General features: G+C 38.8%; 4 protein-coding genes and 1 long non-coding RNA gene across 9 annotated transcripts; 3 read left to right on the top strand and 2 right to left on the bottom strand.

Annotated features, from left to right (window-relative positions):
• The first annotated feature begins 7,994 nt into the window (after nt 1-7,994).
• Nucleotides 7,995-14,465, top strand: LOC147071535 (uncharacterized). The gene is made up of 3 exons (XR_015070806.1): nt 7,995-8,141; nt 8,999-11,525; nt 11,619-14,465. It is a non-coding gene; the product is annotated as an uncharacterized LOC147071535 (long non-coding RNA).
• Nucleotides 8,148-8,992, top strand: LOC147071536 (uncharacterized). Its single transcript, XM_085948254.1, has one exon. It carries the CDS (start codon nt 8,228-8,230, stop codon nt 8,615-8,617), a length of 390 nt encoding a protein of 129 aa, XP_085804380.1. The 5' UTR covers nt 8,148-8,227; the 3' UTR covers nt 8,618-8,992.
• LOC147071533 (uncharacterized) lies at nt 13,321-19,584 on the bottom strand. Of its 5 annotated transcripts, none has more exons than XM_085948251.1 (5): nt 19,398-19,584; nt 18,838-19,356; nt 18,238-18,698; nt 16,468-17,880; nt 13,321-16,412 (listed from the first exon to the last, which is right to left on the bottom strand). In XM_085948251.1, the coding sequence occupies exon 4, from the start codon at nt 17,157-17,159 to the stop codon at nt 16,596-16,598; it is 564 nt and encodes a 187-aa protein (XP_085804377.1). In that variant the 5' UTR covers nt 17,160-17,880; nt 18,238-18,698; nt 18,838-19,356; nt 19,398-19,584; the 3' UTR covers nt 13,321-16,412; nt 16,468-16,595. The 5 variants fall into 5 exon arrangements, with proteins under 5 accessions (XP_085804377.1, XP_085804376.1, XP_085804375.1 ...); XM_085948250.1 differs by having other exon boundaries at nt 18,238-18,671; XM_085948249.1 differs by having other exon boundaries at nt 16,468-18,153; nt 18,238-19,356.
• Nucleotides 17,247-19,584, bottom strand: LOC147071534 (uncharacterized). Its single transcript, XM_085948255.1, has one exon. It carries the CDS (start codon nt 17,505-17,507, stop codon nt 17,247-17,249), a length of 261 nt encoding a protein of 86 aa, XP_085804381.1. The 5' UTR covers nt 17,508-19,584.
• LOC147071532 (uncharacterized) lies at nt 17,804-19,588 on the top strand. Its single transcript, XM_085948253.1, has 2 exons — nt 17,804-18,185; nt 18,649-19,588. The coding sequence occupies exons 1-2, from the start codon at nt 17,804-17,806 to the stop codon at nt 18,693-18,695; spliced, it is 429 nt and encodes a 142-aa protein (XP_085804379.1). The 3' UTR covers nt 18,696-19,588.
• The last annotated feature ends 1,317 nt before the right edge of the window (nt 19,589-20,905 follow it).

Here is a 20,905-nt window from a genome sequence, read left to right as displayed (position 1 = left end):
GGGGCTTGGCAGAAACAAGGTTGGGAACACTGGACGACATTTCATCGTTTCAGGCAATGACATTATGAATGGACGACGCACTCAGTACAGTAGCTAGCAGTAAATTCGCCCATAGTGACATTTGCACGTGCATAGGTAGACGTCACGCAATATCCATTATGCGATATCACGCATCGGGAATTTATAGCAATATCACCTTTATTGTAACGGCGTTAGAACAGTGTTTCTAGTATCAATGTTCGTTTGAACGAACCTGTTCGAACCGAACCATTCGGCAGACCCGACAAAAAGTTTCGGGAATTTATAGCAATATCACCTTTATTGTAATGGCGTTAGAACAGATTATGTGATTAGTTAGATAGATAGATTATTAACAGAGTGTCATTTTTTTTCCAGATGCTTCGTCCATATTAATGTCATTGGTTTCAGGCGTTTCAGCTTCCAATTGTCGCTTTCACCTCCTGCTATGTGTATGGGCTGTCAGAATACCCAAACCCAGTGCAGTAACGCAAAGACAAAAAAAACTGTAATTAATAAATAACATTGAGATAGGTAGGTAGGTACCTATCTTAAAAATAAATACAGCGGGCAAAATTGATAAACAAAAGACTTGACCTCATAAATGATAAGGTGAATAAATTTCGTTGCTAAGTTTTCTTTGAATTGCTCAATATCACTGATAAAGTCCAGGGAACGCAAAAATAATGGAAAGTAAATACTTACTTACGTTAACCTTTAGTTTGTGTGTGGTTGTAAGAAATTTCGACTCTCGAGTGGGGAGAAAATTAACATTAACTTAAATACTTACATACGTGTTGAAGATTTGTTTATTTTGAATATTATCAGGGCTTTTTTTTTTTTAAAAAAGGTGCCGGAACTCACTTCATGTCAAGCTTTTTACTAAATAAAATTATATTCAAATGTCACTTAAATGAAATTTAAAGGAGCTATGCCACGAAGCGAACAAAAAAAGGTTGATTTTTACGATAATTTTTTATTTTAGTCAAAACAAAGCTACAGAAACAATAAAATACATACCTACATTATATTTTGAAATATATTGTACAAATAAGACTAAATTTAAAATATAATTGTAAATACATAATATGTAATGTATTTATTTATGAACTTGAATAAAAGTTTAGAGTGATTTCCAAAGTTTTTTTCCAATTCTCGTCTGATACATCATCTCGATTCCTTTTCTTAGTGTTAGAGTCCAAGGCCGAATGTCTTCCTTTAAGTAACCACCTATCAACATATTTTGAAGGATCGAAAAGTGTCAAGGGTGGTCCCACGAGTTTGATGAACAAGAGTGCCGAAACTGTTTTAGTGTTTAACGAAGCTCTTGTTGGGGTAATAATAAGATTCATTTGCGAAAACCCCCGTTCACATTCACTTGAAGAAATGGGAATAGAATTCAGAGCATATACCAAACGCAAGAGTTTTTCAGAATATGTCTTTTCGAGAATGTATTCGCGAAATCCACGAATCATTTCTCGTTCATCTAGTTGTAGCCTGATCGAAATGTTTCTAATTTCCATCTCTCCAAATGTCAACCGATTATCAATGTCTTCAGGCCAATATTTTTAGTCAAGTACGCGAGCCCAAAGTGCAAACTCAACATCTTTATTATCTAGCAGCCTTTTTTCAATTGACGTTTTCAACGTGGAATAAAATATTTTCGGATCAATAGGAGGATCATTTTTAGAAACTTTTTCGTGAAGTAAAACTCCACGAAAATGCAGATTGCTTATAGCAGCTGCAGCACATTTATAATAGGGTCCAAAATTCTGTTTTCTTTCTTCAAAAACTTGAACGAGTTCATTTATTTTTCGATTTGCAATGTAAAGGTTCACATTGCGATTTTGTAGGTCCAAACTAAGTTCCGACAATTCTTGGAGAGCGTCGCACATCAATGCTAGATCCAATAAAAATGCTGTTGATGTTATTTTCTTCTTTAAGCCACTCTAAGTACACTTGTCATTTTTATCTCTTGTAGGGTCATTCATCGCTTCTTCAAAATGACGCATAACGGATTCATAATTATTCCACACAGCCGAAACTGAACGAAAACTAGATGCCACCCATCGGGTACTTAAAACTCTTCCGATTTTCAGTACCTCAACGCCTAGTGATTCTGCACATAAATGCAACTCTCTATTATTTTTAGGCGACGCGTGGTATAAAACATAAAGTTTATCAATAAATAATTTGAATCTATTGATTCCTGAAATTTTCTTTACAACATCACTTAATGATAATTCTAATCTGTGATTAGTACAATGCCAAACTATAATTGAAGGAAATTTTTTCTGTCAGCAATTTTTTCACTCCATTTTTAGAACCTAACATCACAGCACCGCCGTCGCATGCAACCGAAACTAAATATTTTTTTTAAATATTCTTCTGTCATCCCATATAAATCAAGAGATTGGAGTAATGATTCAAATATTCCTTTTGCCGTTACGTCTTTAAGTTCAATCAAATCCAAAAACAAATTAATTGGTGAATTCATTCCAACACTTTCGACACAGCATCGAACATACACAATGAGGGTGGTTTTTTGGCTTGTCGGGTTCACCAGATAAGTGAGATAAACACACATCATAAATTAGCTATAATAGTAAAAAAAAAGTCGCCTAAAGAACGACTACACCCACTACAGTCGGTGGCGGTGTAAATCAAAAGAACATTTTTTTCAGTGGAATTCGGCATAAATATTGTAGTTCGCTATACCAAGCGGGTAGCACAGCCGATATTATGTGAGTAATGTTTTAGCATACTAGGCGCACATGTGCAGCATGGTCGCTGTTAGTCACTTCCAATCCGCCAGTCGCTGATGACACGCTCAACGGTTACCGCCACTATGCCTCCAATTTAATCAAAAGTAGGAGAAACTGTAAAAATATACCGCAGTGTATTGTGAAAATATGTAAAAATAATTATATGCAGAATAAAAAGAGCCTATGGGACTAATTTATATTTCCTTAGCCCCCCTACCCCCCAATATTAAATCCTGAGTGCGCCACTGTAGATCAATGCTACACATTTTTTGGAAATCGATATTACCACCGGTTTTTGTGTGAAGGACTAGTTTGACTTTGACAGCTGATGAATAACAGGAATGTATATTATTTATTAATAACACTGATAATTAATATATTTGATTTGAGAATTTTTTATACTTAATTCAATTTGAAACGAGAAAGGGCGAATCAATATGTCAAGCAATCTGGGATCTGATTTTGACAGCTGAAAAGTGGACCACTTGTTGCTTGTGCAAAAAGTTATGCTCAGGCTTTATTAATCTAAAGATGGCGGTGGTAAGTACTTATCTCTAATTATGTCAATGACTATGCTCAGCTCCAATAGAAGAAATTTCATTTTTTTGTCTGTCTTCTATAAGCTGGCGTGCCGGTTCCCCCCCCCCCCCCCGATTCAGCATCCATCCCGTTCCCTCCCATTGAAAACTTGCTACAGTTGAACGCGATGGCACAATGCTTTCCGTGTGACGTGTACGCCAGTTAATAGAATACAGACTTCTAGGTAAATAGGTAGGTAGGTGCCTACATAAAACGAAATATAAATGTTAAAAAATCAACAAAGCGACGTTTAAATAAGAATTCGTGTGTTATCCAAAAGATTTTAGAGTGACTATAATAGGCGTAGGTACTGTTACTATTATAAATTTTATCTTATAATAACTACGTATCTAATATTTTTTAAAGCACGCCTTTGTCCAGATTTCCGTTAGGTACAAACTTGTTGTAAACGCAGCATTGTATTGTCATTTTTATTTTTAAACCGTTGCAGGAAGCAGCTGTTATTTTCCAAAACGGTTCTGAGAACCTCCTTGCAGGTAATCTGGTTTCTATTCGATTTGACTACCTACCTACCGATGATATTGTAATATTATTGTAAGTAATAATAATAAGTAAGTAAGTGCGATTCAGGCAAAAGAAAGATGCGCCCAATAATGTCGACGTTGCCAACTTTCTGCGAAACCTACCTACGTACGTCAGACGAGGTATTTATGACGTCGGTCGTTATCCACAATTCCGCATTGGCCGCATTTCAAATTTGGATTTCAATGACACAATATTCGCCCACACTTTATCTTTTCAATCAATAAAATGCCGGTGGTCTTATATGCACCTAATTCAGAGGAGTTGAAGATATTAGGTGGTACCTAGGTAACCTTCTTTTAAGACATTTTTAGGTAGGTATGTAGGTACCTACATAAAAGATACCTATGTACCGTAACGACCGGAAGCGGAAGACAAAACTAATTTAAAAAGGGCTTTTGAATGAGGTTGAAACAAGGTGGTAAGTACCTACCTAATTATCTAGTGTGTGGAGAAATACACATAAACACGTGTTAAAGAATAAGTACCTACTTACTTACTTAAGTATGTTATTTTCAATTGGTACCTATGTACTTCTGTATCATAATATAGGTACTTACCTAGGTACCTATCTACTTAGATAAATAATATTATAAATTTGTCACGTAAGAGGTAGGTATTTGAGGACATTCCGTATGCTTTGTATTATTTATTAGTTGTTATGGCCTGACAGTCATAAAGAAAATCTCGCGTCAAATTCTTGGTCCATGGTGACTGGCTTCACATGTATTTCATATTTCTGTTTTGTGCTGAATAGGTAGATTGGTAGATGAAGGACAATTATTTCTTCTGGCATTGCGGCCACGGCGAACTCACTTTGCAACTGTGTTCATTTGAAAGTAACAAACCAACACTTCAATGAGTCGCCTGCACTGCCAGAGGAAATTTAACCATTCTACATATTATCTGATACTAGGTAGGTAGTTTCTTAATAAGCCAATGAATGGGTATTTTTATGTTATCTACCTAGGTAGTAGGTACCTACTTATTTATAAGTAGTTGAAAAATAAAATATAGGTACCTATATAGGTATTTACACATCTAACTTTTTTCGATAATTCGAGCCTGACACTCAGATACTTACCTATTTACTTTTAATTATATAGGTAGTGGTAGGTAATAGGTATACGGAAACACTTAAAAATAATGAAATATCGAATACCTACCTACAATGTCTCTCAATCGATGAAAATAGGAACTTAGGTTGGTACCTACTTATTCGTTTTCTGTTGAGTGAATCTTCGGTTATTCAACCTACCGTTTGTTGTTGAAATCGTTTTGACAACCATAAATCATTCATAGCTCATCATTACCTACCTACAGTAAGTACCTACATTGACTTTCATTAAAATATTATGTCAAAAGGTATTGCAACGTATCTCTCCGCTCGAAGGCAGTGATGGTATATTCATGTAAGACTGGGTAGGTACCTACTTACATAATCAGGTACACTTACGTAAGTATTTACTTATTTATACCTTATATTCCCATATTCAATGTTTCCCTGCGCCGGAAACAAAAATCTAAGGATCGCACAACCAGAGTTGAGGCGACCGAATACTCACACAGCGCATTCAAAAAAGGAACCGCCTGTAAAAGAATACTGCATTCTTCATAAATTCACCAATACACGCAATCTTTCGTAGGTACTGTGTCGTCCAACTCTGGCTATAAGAGAGATCTATAAGTAGGTACCTTTTCCAATATGAGCATATCATTTTCCTGCAAAATATAATCAATAATAATAATATGACTATGGTATCTAATTTGTATCAAAACACTAAAACAATATAATATTAGGTAAATACTATTCGTAGATGTGGGTAAACGTAGGTAGACGTACCTATACCTACATAATATCTAAGAATAATTAAGTAGGTACCTATTATTGTTATAGATTTAATATAGGTACATAGGTACCTACTTAACTCCTATCGTACCTAGCTATTAATAATATTGTTAGGTAGGTACCTAATGGTTCTGAAACAATAAATTTCCAACAGTTTGTAGACAATAGGTAGGTACCTACCTACCTAAGTACATTAATTATTTACCAGGAATTTGCCATATTATTATTTACCTAAGTGATTCACCTGTGTTGAGTTGAGAAGCCGTCATAATTTCTTTTCTAGAAATTACAATCAAACTGCTGGCTGACTAATCAATAATGCTGACGTGTGTCTGTTATTGAAGTCATTCTGGCAACGTTGTAATAAAAAAACCCGCTACGACGCCAAATTCGACCTTCTTACTAAGGTGACCATGCTATTAAAATCATTCTAATAAGATATATTAAATAGATCTAATCTTCAAACATAATAATATTATTTACCACGCAGATAAAGTATTGGTGCACACAAGAATTACATAAACTAGAGATATAATTATATTAATTCTAATAAAACGAAAATAAAGAAGACCTCATTATAATCTATGCATTACCCATTAAAACTTTTCAAATGTAGATAATATTATGTACCTGCATACCGTAAATGTTCACATGCATAGAGAAAAAAAAAATACTGGTACTGTTCGGTTATGAGGAATACAGCGGAAGACACATTTTTAAAATACCCGATATACTTATTGGATTATTTGTTAGGTTAACATAACATAACCAAACCAAACCAAACCTTACCTAACCTAACCTAAACTAACCCAAACTAACAAATAATCCAGTATATCGGGTATTTTAAAAATGTGTTTTCCGCTGTATTCCTCATAACCGAACTGTACCAAAATATTAATTATTTTTGAAGTTATACTTCTTTTGGCACGTTTGGGAAATCAGATCAGTGTATTTTTGGCGTGTGACGTGTAACACATAATTTATTTTTTCACCTAAAAAAAACGCACTCGGTTGGATTCGAACCTCCGATTGTTCGGTTATCAGCCGAACGCACTACCTTTACACTAAAGAATGATACTGCAATCGTGACGATTATACAGTATAATTTTATAAAGTTTAGAATTGTTCCGTTGCCTAGGCAGCGACAATATTATTGTCAGCCATTTGCAATTCCTTGCGTAAACAAACGATTAAACGTCAAGAGTGACAGTTGGTACTTTAAAAATAAAAACAACGAGAAACCATTATATAATTTAGTTGTATAAGTTAAAGTGTATAGAAATAAACCAATGGCGTTCCAATAAGCGGTCCTTTTTCTTGAGTATGTAATTTAACAAGATACTTAAGAGCTAGTCGAAGAATCTAGTTTATCACAAGTTTTGTTTTTGTTCTGGTACGCTAAAGTATAACTTCTGACGCGCGTACATAAGTACACACACCGATTTTCCAGAAACGACTGTGGCGACGTAGAAGACTCGATATGAAAGTCGCACTGTACCTTTCATATAGCCAACATATAGAGTTATATTTCGCCTTAACCCGACGGCCACTTCAAAATTCGGATGCCTTACTTACGAGCCTGACTTACGGTAAATATTCTACTGACAAATATCTGAGCATTCTACTGTTAATATACAAAATTATTTAACATAATAAAACATCGTAATAACTACATAATTATAAAAGTAAAGAAATTGTTAATCCATTGGAAAGCTTCAAAATAAAATGTTAAATGATTTTGTTGTTTATCGTACGGTCGGAATATTATGAAGCATGGTCACCGTAACGGAAAAATCAAGTTACACACTACTTATCTATTGATTATGAAATTTGGTAAAATAATGTTTTGAATACAATATTAAGGTAATTATTTGATGATTATAATTGAAATGCTAGTTTTAACGCATATTTACACATTTTACATTTGGTGTTTTGAACATATAATACTCAAAAAAGAACTATAAATTTATAGAATAACAGGCAAAATGGCGTCCGATTTCCATAACACGATTAATGATTTTCTCAATAACTTCGAAGAAACACGACTATTTTTTATAATTCCTATGAAAAATATTAATAAATATATTTTAATTAAATATATAAACAATAGATTTCAATCACTGTATAGAATAAAATAATATTTAGCCAGAAACAGGGACTATTTTCAGACCTTTACGCGGAGTAATACTTTTTTTTGAAATCGCTTCAAACAAAACGAACGCGCAAGCCGCCGACGCGCCATTCGAAAACCATCTGCCAAGCAATAAGGACTGGCTAGTGATTGTGAACGTGAAACAAATTTAGTGCTATTGAAATCTTATACTTGTTCCATCTTTGTTTCGCGTGGCTCTATATGGACTCGCTGCTACAGAGGAGACACTAATCAGGTGTGTAATTTATTAATTGGTTAATATTGAAACAGGGCGATAAATTGCTCTGCTCAATTTTTAACTGTAGTCTTCCGTATTCCAAAATGGAAGACGCCATGTGTATTGTGGCTTCGGCCGAGGTCTACGCGACCGCGTGCCAAAGCAAAACGGAATCTTTATCTAAATGGATTTCGAGTGTGAGAAGTAAAGCCACCAAAGTAAAAAAACAAAGGAGAAAAGACCTTAGGACCCTGGCCGTCTTGTCGAGGACATTGAGACGGGCGGAAGATGAACTCGTCCGGAAGCAGAGAGCCCGCGCCCTAAGATGGAGTCAACTGCAGGCGGAAATTGCTGCCCAGGCCCGCAAGGACGCAGAAATGGAAACTATTGATATTCAAGAGAAATCCGATGACCTTTGGAATAACGAACTTAAAAATTTAGATGATTTTTTCAATGAATTAAGTAATGTGAAAATTCCCGAGGCTGTCAGATAGTTGCCATTTAACTTTTTTTATTCTTTCATAATTTTGTCTGAATCCATTCCAAATGTTTATTATAGTATGTTTTAACAGACACTATTTTGCTATTGACGATAATTTTTGAAAATTTTGATAATTGTTGATTTTGAATAGTTCCCTTCAGGAATGAGTATTATAAAAATTCGAGGTCGGCCATTTTGTTTTTCATTTGAGGCGGCCATTTTGAATATCTATAAATTAGCATAAAACGTCAGTGTTCTTATTAATCATACTATTATATTGTTATCCTGACTGAATTGATAATACTCTGCGAAGTCATCGCTATTTCTTATTTTTATATTGTTGTACATTGTATGATACGATCAATGTCTATGTAGGATGTTTTTTCGATTGCAGTCCCAATTGCTTGTCACTGGAGATCGAATATGCCAGCCGAACCCGGCTCAGCGATCGCCTTCTCATCTTGGGGTTTGTAACAAACATTGTTGTATCGGTTTTTCTTTAATTTATTCAAATTAAAAGTCCTATTATCATTAAATAGAAGTTAGCATTTCAGTCCTAGATTTTAAGATAAGCGAAATTGTGATATTTTTTGAATTTCATTCAAAATTACTTGATTCATATTGAATCTTTTTGTATTATAAGTCATTTATATTAAATTGAAATAAAACAATTTTATTGAAAAAATACTTTTGTCTTTTCTTTATATTGTCTCTTAAAACACATTTATTATCTTGAGTTTGTAAACTTTTCATGCCACGAGTCGCCGCCCCCGGAGAGATTCCTGAACACCGCATTCCCGTTCGCCACATCACGTTCTGCCGCATTGCTGACTGACCTGCTATGAGAGCCTGTCCTAGTCAAAGCAAAGCCGCCTCGCTAGGAAAATTCTACGGAAGTCACCGCAATTTTGTACACCACCTGTCACCACACCGCCAGAGCGTATTATGTAAAGTACCCAATGGTCATTTTCAATGTCCGATAGAAAATCATAGTTAAACCTGAATTATAATATTTTAACTCAACGGTGTAGATTTTATAAAAGCATAAACCGTTGTTTAAGCTCGTTGACCTATATTAAGGTCGTTCCGTTTAACGCCCCCTAGAGTGGCAATATTAGGGTTTAGTGTTTTTGATGAGTTTCTAGGAAAAGCAGTTGCGTTTCTAGCCCCACCCGGTTGCCGCTTTGCAAAATGCAGAGAGTTACCAGAGTCGTTCTACTGTACCACGTCAGCCACGCCCCGAACATAGTAACAATTCCAAACATGTTTATGAAATCATTTGAATTTGAAATTATATCATGTAAGATGCGCTTCGCGGCGCGCCCGTTTCGTTAACCATCCGATTTGTTTTGAAACAGCAAAGTACTAATGAAGTGGAGCAGTCTTCCGCTACTACAGAGCCATCCGGCGGTTCGTTGTGGCGTCTTGCGCATCAGCCTGAACATGTACATAGCAAGGTATACTCTCAGAAGTTTAATTCCATTACATGGTTTTGAAACTAGTGCACTGGCACATCTCTACATAACTCCCTTGCGGGCCATGCGTTTTTATATTTGAGTTTACAGATTTTTGCCGTCTCCCATTTCATCCAATCTTCATTTGGAGGAACAGTATACGGGTCGCCACCCACAATTACGTTGAGCGGATTAGTGAGATGTTACAGACCATTTGGTAACGGTACCAACTTATTAAATTATATATTTTTCTGAAGGAACAATTAAGTTCTGTCTTGACATTTTCGCCCCTCGAGAGGGTGTCACCTTTTGTTTTGGACCACTTTACAGAATGATTTATGGAGACTGCACCGGTCAATATAAGGAAGACAAGACTATGAACCGCAACTAATATAAATCCTGTCACTGCTTTCTTGGGAGCAAATGCTGCTCAACCGTAATATGAATGATGGAACGGTCTATTTTAAAATCACATTAGTTTGATCTAAGCGAGCGAGGAAACGGCATCATTGGATGAATTACTTTTCTTTATGGTCGCGGTTGAAAGGTATTTTTTTAAGGAACAAGTTTATTAATCTTGTTTATTGTTTTTCTGCAATATATAATTTTTGCTAGAAGTAGGTGTGCATTTAAGTGTTTTACTCGCAGATTCGGTGTGGATAACCAGAAATTAAAACAACCCCCCCGGCTGTAATATTTATGGACTCACATGGTCCCGGCCACCTAAACTGAGAGCTGTATCACAGCGTATCCCCGTGCAGTTTTTATTATGGCAATATTTAGGCAACATCCATGAGGTTTTCAAATTTACAATTACATAAATTTCATTTAAATATACGGTGCATGAAAGGTATATTTTGTTATCTGTAAATAGAAATTTTATCAGTCGGCACATATGCTCGACCATTAGGGCTCTAATGTATTTGCTCGCAGATATCTTCAAGGAGCTGGGATACCATGGTATCGGATTATGGTTTAAATCCAAGGATCGGAGGATGTGATTTGCGCGGCGGGAGTCTTCATTCTAAAATAAACATAAGGACATTTATCAGACCCGCGATGAAGAAAAATGCTTTCCTCAATTTTTCGTGTGGATCATGCGGCATCTTCATATCGTCGACTGGATCAATAGTAGATACCACAATTATGAACGTTACAGTTAAGGTTTTCCATTGATTCTCTGAACAAGTATTTCATTTATTTTAATCATTTGTCAACTTGTAAAAATTACCAGAAGCAGTATATTATGTAGTTAGGGCTAACAACATTTGCTCACAGGTTTTGTACGATATGTATGGTGACAGTCAACTTCCCACTATAATTTTTACTGTCGGAACGTGGCCCAGCCAAAACAGCGATGTGAGGAAGTCATGTGAACGCGTCGCATCTATTTACATTGCAGTACCTCGTAGGCAGATTGAACCCTATCTACTTGTGTAGACTGACTGCCGCCCCTCTGAACAGCAGGTAAACTTTGCCAAATTTAAGATGATTTCCCTGCCATCGACTGAAATCTCATTGGACATTTGTTTTACATTCCATTTGAATTGTTCATTTCAGCAATTGAATCTACAACGGAACAAAATAATAAGCGCCTAACAGTTATTCGTGAATAAAAAAGGACAATAATAATAATTCAGCCATGCGGAAATTTCATCACGTTCATATAAAATAGTTATCTAAAGTTGAGATGTTATCTCGCGTATGTGAAACTCCAAAATTATGCCCTCGGTAGTCTTCATTGTTGGCTTGTCGAAACACGTGGTGTGGCAAGTTACATTTGTCAAGTAATTACTGGAATGCGGGTGACTCAGGAGGTGGTGAATTATATCTTCATTTCTCATCAAAAGTTACGTGGCGAAGACATTATACACACCAGAAAGAACTTAATCCACGAATTTGAAGTATAACTATAAATAGGATAATTACACAGACTTGGAGAGGAGTGGTGCATCATGCGATCTTCGGCTGTTTCAAAAAAACCGAATGATTATGAGAATCATTGTTGCAAAAAATTTAGCAACCCCTTGCAAAAAATTTGGCAAGACAAGTTTGCAAAAAATTCAGCAAACAATTTGCAAAAAAGATAGCAAATCTATAAATAAGAGCCACATGGGAAAAGCAAAAAATATAGCAACCCCAATATTGGCCAATCGTTTATCTTTCAGGTCATTTATTCATCTTCTACAAGGAAACACTATTACGGGAAATATGGAATGTCTTCATTGATGACTATTGTTGGATATCAGAATTCATGAGTTATAAAGAAATATTGCGTGGCATTTTTTGCACACATGGGATGGGCATAGGCCTCATTGCAGAGAGAAGGGAGTTTAGGTGGAATGAAGGAATTTGGGGGAGATGTTTTATTTCTGTCACAAATGTTTGTGTTCCAGTAGTTGATTGATCACATTGGACAAATATTGAAGGCATCTTTTAAGACCTTATAATGGAAGGCATATGGTGCCTGTTTTAATCACCAACTGAAATAAGTGGGGTTATGAAGAAAGACTATGGGAGATGTGAAGTTCGTTTGATTTCAGGTGCCAGGAGATTAGTCTTCACAACCTTCAATCAACACTTTCGGAAGAGTTCGAATATATATAAATACATTCAGTCCACGAAGACTGGTGGAAGGCAGTTGGAAAATTAAACTGAAGTGTTAATTGCATTTCTTTAATGGAAGCAGAACAATATTTGAGATGGGAATGTGAAGATTAGGGGAGGAGTTTTATTTTGGTTTCAGGAGTGCAATAACTTATTTATGAAGTGGAGTATATTTTATGGAAATAATTTGAGGAAAGAATGAATTTTCACACTTAATGACAATATTTTGGAGGCAAGCACAGTGGAAAGGAAGGACGGAGGAGCTTCGTATTTATTTGCTTACAGGTTCTAATTGGGGGTAGGAAAATTCTGGACTGAATATCTTCACACTGATACATCGCCTAAGATTACTGCAGATGATTGATTGAGCTACTTTAATTACTGAACAAATTGATATTGATTGAAGTTTACATGGGAGAGGGACATGTACTGTATTTGCCTTACGTGCCAGGTGGATTACGACATTTACACTGATTAATATTACCAGAGGACAACATTTATGAAAGATTGTTGGATGACTGACTAGCTTTCGCAATAGGAAATAAGTGCCATTCTAAACTAAGGCTTTTGCTATTGGCACACGAGGTATTTGAGAGATTATAATTACACAGTAGTTCAGTGATTGCTTTGCAGTCTTTTATTTTTTTTAAAAGACGTAGGGTTAACGTGCAGGGAGGCATATTTTTTTTTTGCAGGGAGTTAATTGTTGGGTTTGAAAACATGATTGTTGCGAGGGAGTACAAGATACAGGCGATTCACAAGTTCGGCAGAAAGTAGTGGGTGAGGCAAAGTGGATATGAAAGAAAAATTTTGTTCTGAAAAGTGAAAAAGAAATTGGAGAATATAATTACACATCTGGACTTACACTATTCCTGTAAACCTCTTCAGGCTTCTTAATGACGATGGGTTGAAGGTGGAAGGTTTTATAAATATTTATATAACAAATTATTGAAACATTTCATCTATTTAATTTTGCTGAAGTATTGCAACTGTATCACTCTTGCTATTTAGGAGATTTGACATTCTGTTCTTAACCTTTACTCTGTGAGTAAATTTGTATGCGTGTGGTTCTAGTTATTTTTACAGAGTTTTTAAGTACATGTTTGGATTGCAAATTAGTTTACAAGGATCGTGCATTGTGATACTTTAATTATTGTACCTCTTATTGAACTGATTGTACCATTCACCGCCAAGTAATATTTCTAAGGCTAAGCACTCGTTTTGTACAATATAGATGTAATTATGCGGTGGTTTATTGTAAAACAATGGTGGAATGTGAAGCTCGTGTATTGAATCGATGTGATAGAAAGGTATGCATTTGAAGTTAACATAGTATAATGGCAAAAAGAAAAACATTTTATATGAATTATCTATGTAGTACTTAGTTTTTCTGGGGGGCTTCTTGGGTTTTCATATTGTCACAAGTTTATTTTCAGTCGGAACTGTAATTGGCTGGCTTCATCCTTATTCATGAATTAATACTTTTGTATATGTTGCACCCGTAATTTGCTAACATCAGATTTGTCAACTTGAACTGTAATCATTGCAACCATGGCATGATAAATGGAAAACTGTATAACTGAAATAAATATTACAAAAAGAAAACTAACACTATATATGAATTGCATAATGTCGATCATGGAGAAAAATGTAAATGTTGGAGGTAAAAGTTTTTCTAATATTTCAAATATGTCTAACTTTGAATTTCATCTTGATTTCAAATGTTTTCCAATTTTATCTTATTCCAAAGTGTAAGAAGGCATGTTTATTAAATAATTTGCTATTTGTGTAGTTTTATTTTGGCACCATCTTGGCTATCGTATTTTTATGGAATTTTAATCCTTCACTAGCCGCATAATCTGTTGGTAAATATAACAATCTAGTCTAGATATCTGGCAAAACCAATAGAGTGCAGTAATTGACCGAACTGGTTTAAAGTCTGAATCATTATTTCGAGAGTAACTATTCTTACATTGTGTTTTTTATGAAAACGTTTGCATGTTGTATGTTACTAAGAGTAAATTTGATGTCTTGTCAGATTAGTAATAATATGTAAACGTTGCCCTTAACCTTTTATTGCTGTATTTTTGATCTCGAAAGAATTTTATTTGGCAATTTACATAGGCAGTTATGATAATGAGAAGCTTTTGGCTGCTGAGATTTCGGTCTGCCTGTGAAATCTTATAAAGTATGTTTATAGATTGCGAGAGGACTAGTGAATATTCTGGCAATATAATTGATGACAAGGAATGTATGCACAACCTGATGGAAATGATTTGAATACTGTTAGCAGCAATATAGTAAAGCCAAGGGGAAATCTCGGAATGGAATAGTTATTAATATTTTAGGTATCATAACTGTTGGCAATTCTGAAGGATCAATGAAGAATACTGCATGGGTGGCTACTTATTAATAATGCCGATGGATTGGAGACAGGGTAACTAACTTGGATTGAATTCTTCGAGGGCTGGTCGGTCACGCAGGGTGATCAATTGGAACAGGTTAGATGACTACTTTTGAGGACTATGATATGGTTGCGACATGACTTTAGAGGGCTGTATGAGTACTTTGAGATTTGCCACTTGCCATATGACTAGTTTGAGGATTGGATTGCTGCCATGAGTGGGTTTGACTAGGTTCTTGACTACATTAAGGTCCTGGACTAGTGACTATTGAGAACTAGATGGCTGTATTGGATTATTTGGGGGATGGATGGACTTCGATAAACTGGATTTGATTTAACAGTTGGCTTGAGTACTGGATGACTACTTGCTTTAATTAATTTTGACCAGACCGCATTGACAACCTGGAAACTGGATAACTTTGAGGACTGGATGACTACTTTGAGGACTGGAATGATTAGATGACTAGATGAATTTTGACTAGACCGCATTGACGAACTGGATAACGATGGTTATTTTGTGGACTGGTAACTGGATAGCTTTGAGGACTAACGACTGGATGGCTACTTTGTGGACTGGGGACTGGATGACTTCTTCCAAGGACTGGATGGCTACTCCGAGGATTGATGACTGGACGACTTCTTCTAAGGACTGATGACTGGATGGCTACTTCGAGGACTGGGGACTGGATGGCTAATTTGAGGACTGATGGCTTCTTCGACGACTGGGGATTGGATGACTTCTTTCAAGGACTTGTGACTGGAAGGCTACCTTGAGGATTGGTGACTGGTGGCTACTTCCAAGACTGGGGACTAGATGGCTACTTCGATGACTGATGGCTTCTTCGAGAACTAGGGATTGATGCCTTCTTCGAGGACTGGATGGCTTGACTTCTTTGAGATCGATAATTACTTGCTTTAATTATTTTTGACTACTTGCTCAAATAAATTTTACTAGGCCGCATTGACGACCTGTAAACAGGATAACTTTGAGGACTGATGACTTTTCCGAGGACTGGATGGCTACTTCGATGACTGATGACTGGATGTCTACTTACTCAAATAAATTTTGACAAGACTGCATTGACAACTTATTAACTGGATAACTTTGAGGACTGATAACTTCTTCCGAGGACTGGATGGCTACTTCAATGACTGATGACTTCTACAAGAACTTGGGACTGGATGGCTTCTTCGAGGGCTGATGACAGGATGACTACTTGCTCGAATTAATTTTGACTTAACAGCATTGACGACCTGTAAACTGGATAATTTTGAGGAAGAATGACTGATGGGATGGCTTCTTTGAGGAATGGGGACTGGATGGGTACTTCGCAGACTGGGGACTGGATGGGTACTTCGCAGACTGGGGACTGGATGGCGTCTTCGTGGACTGGGGACTGGATGGCTACTTCGTGGGCCGAGGATGGGGACCGGATGACTTCTTCGAGGACTGGGGACTGGATGACTTCTGAGGACTGGATGGCTGCTTCGTGGACTGAGGACTGCATGGCTTCGTGGACTGGGGACTAGATGACTTTTTCGTGGACTGGGGACTGCATGGCTTCGTGGACTGGGGACTGGATGGCAACTTCGTGGACTGGGGACTGGATGGCGTCTTCGTGGACTGGGGACTGGATGGCGTCTTCGTGGACTGGGGACTGGATGGCTACTTCGTGGACTGGGGACTGGATGGCTACTTCGTGGACTGGGGACTGGATGGCTACTTCGTGGACCGAGGACTGGGGACCGGATGACTTCTTCGAGGACTGGGGACTGGATGACTTCTTCGAGGACTGGGGACTGGATGACTTCTGAGGACTGGATGGCTGCTTCGTGGACTGAGGACTGCATGGCTTCGAGAACTGGGGACATGATGGCTGCTTCGAGGACTGGGGACTGGACGGCAACTTCGTGGACTGCATGGCTACGGGGACTGGGGACTGGATGACTTCTTCTGAGGACTGGATGACTTCTTCTGAGGACTGGATGGCTGCTTCGTCGACTGGGGAGTGGATGGCAACTTCGTGAACTGGGGACTGCATGGCTTCGTGGACTGGGGACTGCATGGCTTCGTGGACTGGGGACTGCATGGCTTCTTCGTCGACTGGGGACTGGATGACAACTTAGTGGACTGGGGACTGCATGGCTTCTTCGTCGACTGGGGACTGGATGACAACTTAGTGGACTGGGGACTGCATGGCTTCGAGGACTGGGGACTGGATGGCTTCTTCGTCGACTGGGGACTGGATGGCAACTTCGTGGACTGGGGACTGGATGGCAACTTCGTGGACTGGGGACTGGATGGCAACTTCGTGGACTGGGGACTGGATGGCTTCTTCGTGGGCTGAGAACTGGATGGCTTCTTCATGGACTGACTTCTTCGAGGACTGGGAACTGGATGGCTTCTTCGAGGACTGAGGAATGGATGGCTTCTTCATGGATTGAGGACCGGATGGTTACTTCGTGGACTGAGGACTGGATGGTTACTTCGTGGACTGGGGACTGGATCGCTTCTTCGAGGACTGGGGACTGGATCGCTTCTTTATGGACTGGGAGACTGGATGGCTTCTTCGTGGACTGGGGACTGGATGGCTTTTTCATGGACTGCGGACTGGATCTCTTCTTCGTGGACTGGATGGCTTCTTCGACACTGATGATTACTTGCTTTAATTATTTTTGACTAGCCCGCATTGACAGCCTGGAAACTGGATAACTTTGATGACAGAATGACTGAATGGCTTCTTCATGGACTGAGGACTGGATGGATTCTTTTTGGACTGGGGACTGGATGGCTTCTTCGTGGACTGGGGACTGGATGGCTACTTCGTGGACTGAAGACTGCATGGCTTCGAGGACTGGGGACCGGATGGCTACTTCATGGACTGACTTCTTCGAAGACTGGGAACTGGATGGCTTCATCGAGGACTGGGGAATGGATGGCTTCGAGAATTGGATGGCTTCTTCATGGACTGAGGACCGGATGGTTACTTCGTGGACTGAGGACTGGATCGCTTCTTCGAGGACTGGGGACTGGATCGCTTCTTCGAGGACTGGGGACTGGATCGCTTCTTCGAGGACTGGGGACTGGATCGCTTCTTCATGGACTGGGAGACTGGGTGGCTTCTTCGTGGACTGGGAGACTGGGTGGCTTCTTCGTGGACTGGGGACTGGATGGCTTTTTCATGGACTGCGGACTGGATCTCTTCTTCGTGGACTGGATGGCTTCATCGAGACTGATGACTACATGTTTTAATTATTTTTGACTAGCCCGCATTGACAGCCTGGAAACTGGATAACTTTGATGACAGAATGGCTTCTTCATGGACTGAGGACTGGATGGATTCTTTTTGGACTGGGGACTGGATCGCTACTTCATGGACTGTGGACTGGATGGCTTCTTCGTGGACTGGATGACTTCTTCGAGACTGATGACTACTTGCTTCAATTATTTTTGACTAGCCTGCATTGACGGCCTGGGAACTGGATAATTTTGATGACAGAATGACTGAATGGTTACTTCGAGGACTGGTCGCTTCTTCATAGACTGACTGGATCGCTACTTCATGGACTGGGGACTGGATGGCTTCTTCGTGGACTGGGGACTGGATGGCTACTTCGTGGACTGAAGACTGCATGGCTTCGAGGACTGGGGACCGGATGGCTATTTCATGGACTGACTTCTTCGAAGACTGGGAACTGGATGGCTTCTACGAGGACTGGGGAATGGATGGCTTCGAGGATTGGATGGCTTCTTCATGGACTGAGGACTGGATCTCTTCGTGGACTGGATGGCTTCTTCGAGACTGATGACTGCTTTAATTATTTTTGACTAGCCCGCATTAACAGCCTGGAAACTGGATATCTTTGATGACAGAATGACTGAATGGTTACTTCGAGGACTGGTCGCTTCTTCATAGACTGAGGACTGGATGGCTTCTTTGTGGACTGAGGACTAGATGGCTACTTCGTGGACTGGATGACTTCGTGGAATGGCTACTTCGAGGACTGGTCGCTACTTCATGGACTGGGACTGGATGGATTCTTCATGGACTGGGGTCTGGATGGCTTCTTCGTGTACTGGATGACTTCTTCGAGACTGATGACTACTTGCTTAATTATTTTTGACTAGCCCGCATTGACGGCCTGGCCTGTAAACTGGATAACTTTGAGGGCAGAATGACTGATGACAGATGACTGAATGGCTAGTTTGAGGACTGGTTACCTCTTCATGGACTGAGGACTATATGGCTACTTCGTGGACTAAGGACTGGATGGTTTCTTCGAGGACTGGATCGCTTCTTCGAGGACTGGATCGCTACTTCATGGACTGAGGACTGGGTGGATTCTTCATGGACTGGGGACTGGATGACTTCGAGACTGATGACTACTTGCTTTAATTATTTTTGACTAGCCCGCATTGACGGCCTGTAAACTGGATAACTTTGAGGGCAGAAGTAATTTTTTATACTCTGGTTTCATTTGTTCTGGTTTTTTAATAATAAAATTGTACATGACAAAACTTTTGTTTTATTTATGTTGCACATCTTTATTATTATTGTAGGTATGTTGTGAAGCGGACCAGCGCATCTATTCTATACAGGACTGCTTTCGGCGGCTACGGCAGCTATCTATGGTTGGTTTGTATCAAAGTATTAGCACTTACTGCAATAATTACAATAAGTTGTAATTTTTACAATAAGTGCTAAATTTTAGAGCGAGAGACAGTTGTGACCGTTTAGTTACAATCAAGTGCTAATAAAGTAATATAGGTATATCATAAGATACATAAGCCTCCAGAAATGGATGTGGTTTCAAATTTTTACATAGATGGTGTCACACAACTTTATGTACGAGGTTTAATAGTCAGTTAAAAGCTAAGAATTAAGTATAGGTGCTGGCTAGCAGGTATTAGAAGGACTCAAACCCCCAGGCCGTGGGTGCTTTGAGTGTCATACGGCCGTCTTAAAGCCTCACTCCGAAACCTCCCATAAGTCGAAACATAATTTAATAAATGATGTACTGGGCGCCAGCTCCTAGATCTAATAAGGAAGGAATTTGGATACTAGGAGCGAAATAAAAGTAAAGGTTAAATTCAATTAAAGAAGTTATATTATCGCCAGAGTTTGACATTGGATTTTACAGGTTAGAAAAAGAACTTTACGCAACGGATCAAACTGACTGGCAAGAAACAAAGAAAACCTGGCAATCTTGCGATAGGTCTAATAAATAGTAGGACAAAACATGGAACGATACAGCTTACTATTGTCCGATGGCTAATGTTGATGGAATCTCTCCTATTTAGTTACGCGAACGCCATTTCTTCTTGCGGCGGACCGTGATTGCCAACGGCCCCCCATGACGTCCGTCCTCCACCGTGGTCACTAACGTAAGCCCCGTCACACCAGCCTCTCTTCGTCTTAATTGATTATTGATTGTCCATTTCCGCACAAATTCGCTTGTCATCCACAAAACAATAACAAACATCCGTCGCCAGCCGCCATCTTGCTCGCTCCTCCTTCTCGGTGTTGCCAGCGTAAAAACTTCGCTTGGCTTAGTGTGTCGTGTTAAAATAACATGACATTGTCCCCTTGGTTGGGAAAAAGAAATCCAGACCAAGGTTTGGATTTCGCCTCGCAGCCTGCGATGGACTATGGGCAGCCAGGAGCGGTATGTCGAGGGTCGAAAAAGACAGAGAAATGGGGCTCGCACTCTGATTTTATAGCGGCAGAGTCGGCGTTGAGTAGACGTAGTGGTGCATAGGTAAGGCGATCCGGTACTAGTCGTGAAGGTCTAGTAGTCATCACTGGTCTTCCCTACCTACTTCGTTCCACTAGCT

Source organism: Rhyacophila brunnea, unplaced genomic scaffold (assembly GCF_057557595.1).
Source record: "Rhyacophila brunnea isolate RB1 unplaced genomic scaffold, BYU_Rbru_1.0 scaffold_20, whole genome shotgun sequence".
In the NCBI taxonomy this organism is placed as follows: domain Eukaryota; kingdom Metazoa; phylum Arthropoda; class Insecta; order Trichoptera; family Rhyacophilidae; genus Rhyacophila; species Rhyacophila brunnea.
The sequence above is the reverse complement of the archived record's forward strand: the minus strand, read 5'-3'. Positions and strand labels throughout refer to the sequence as shown.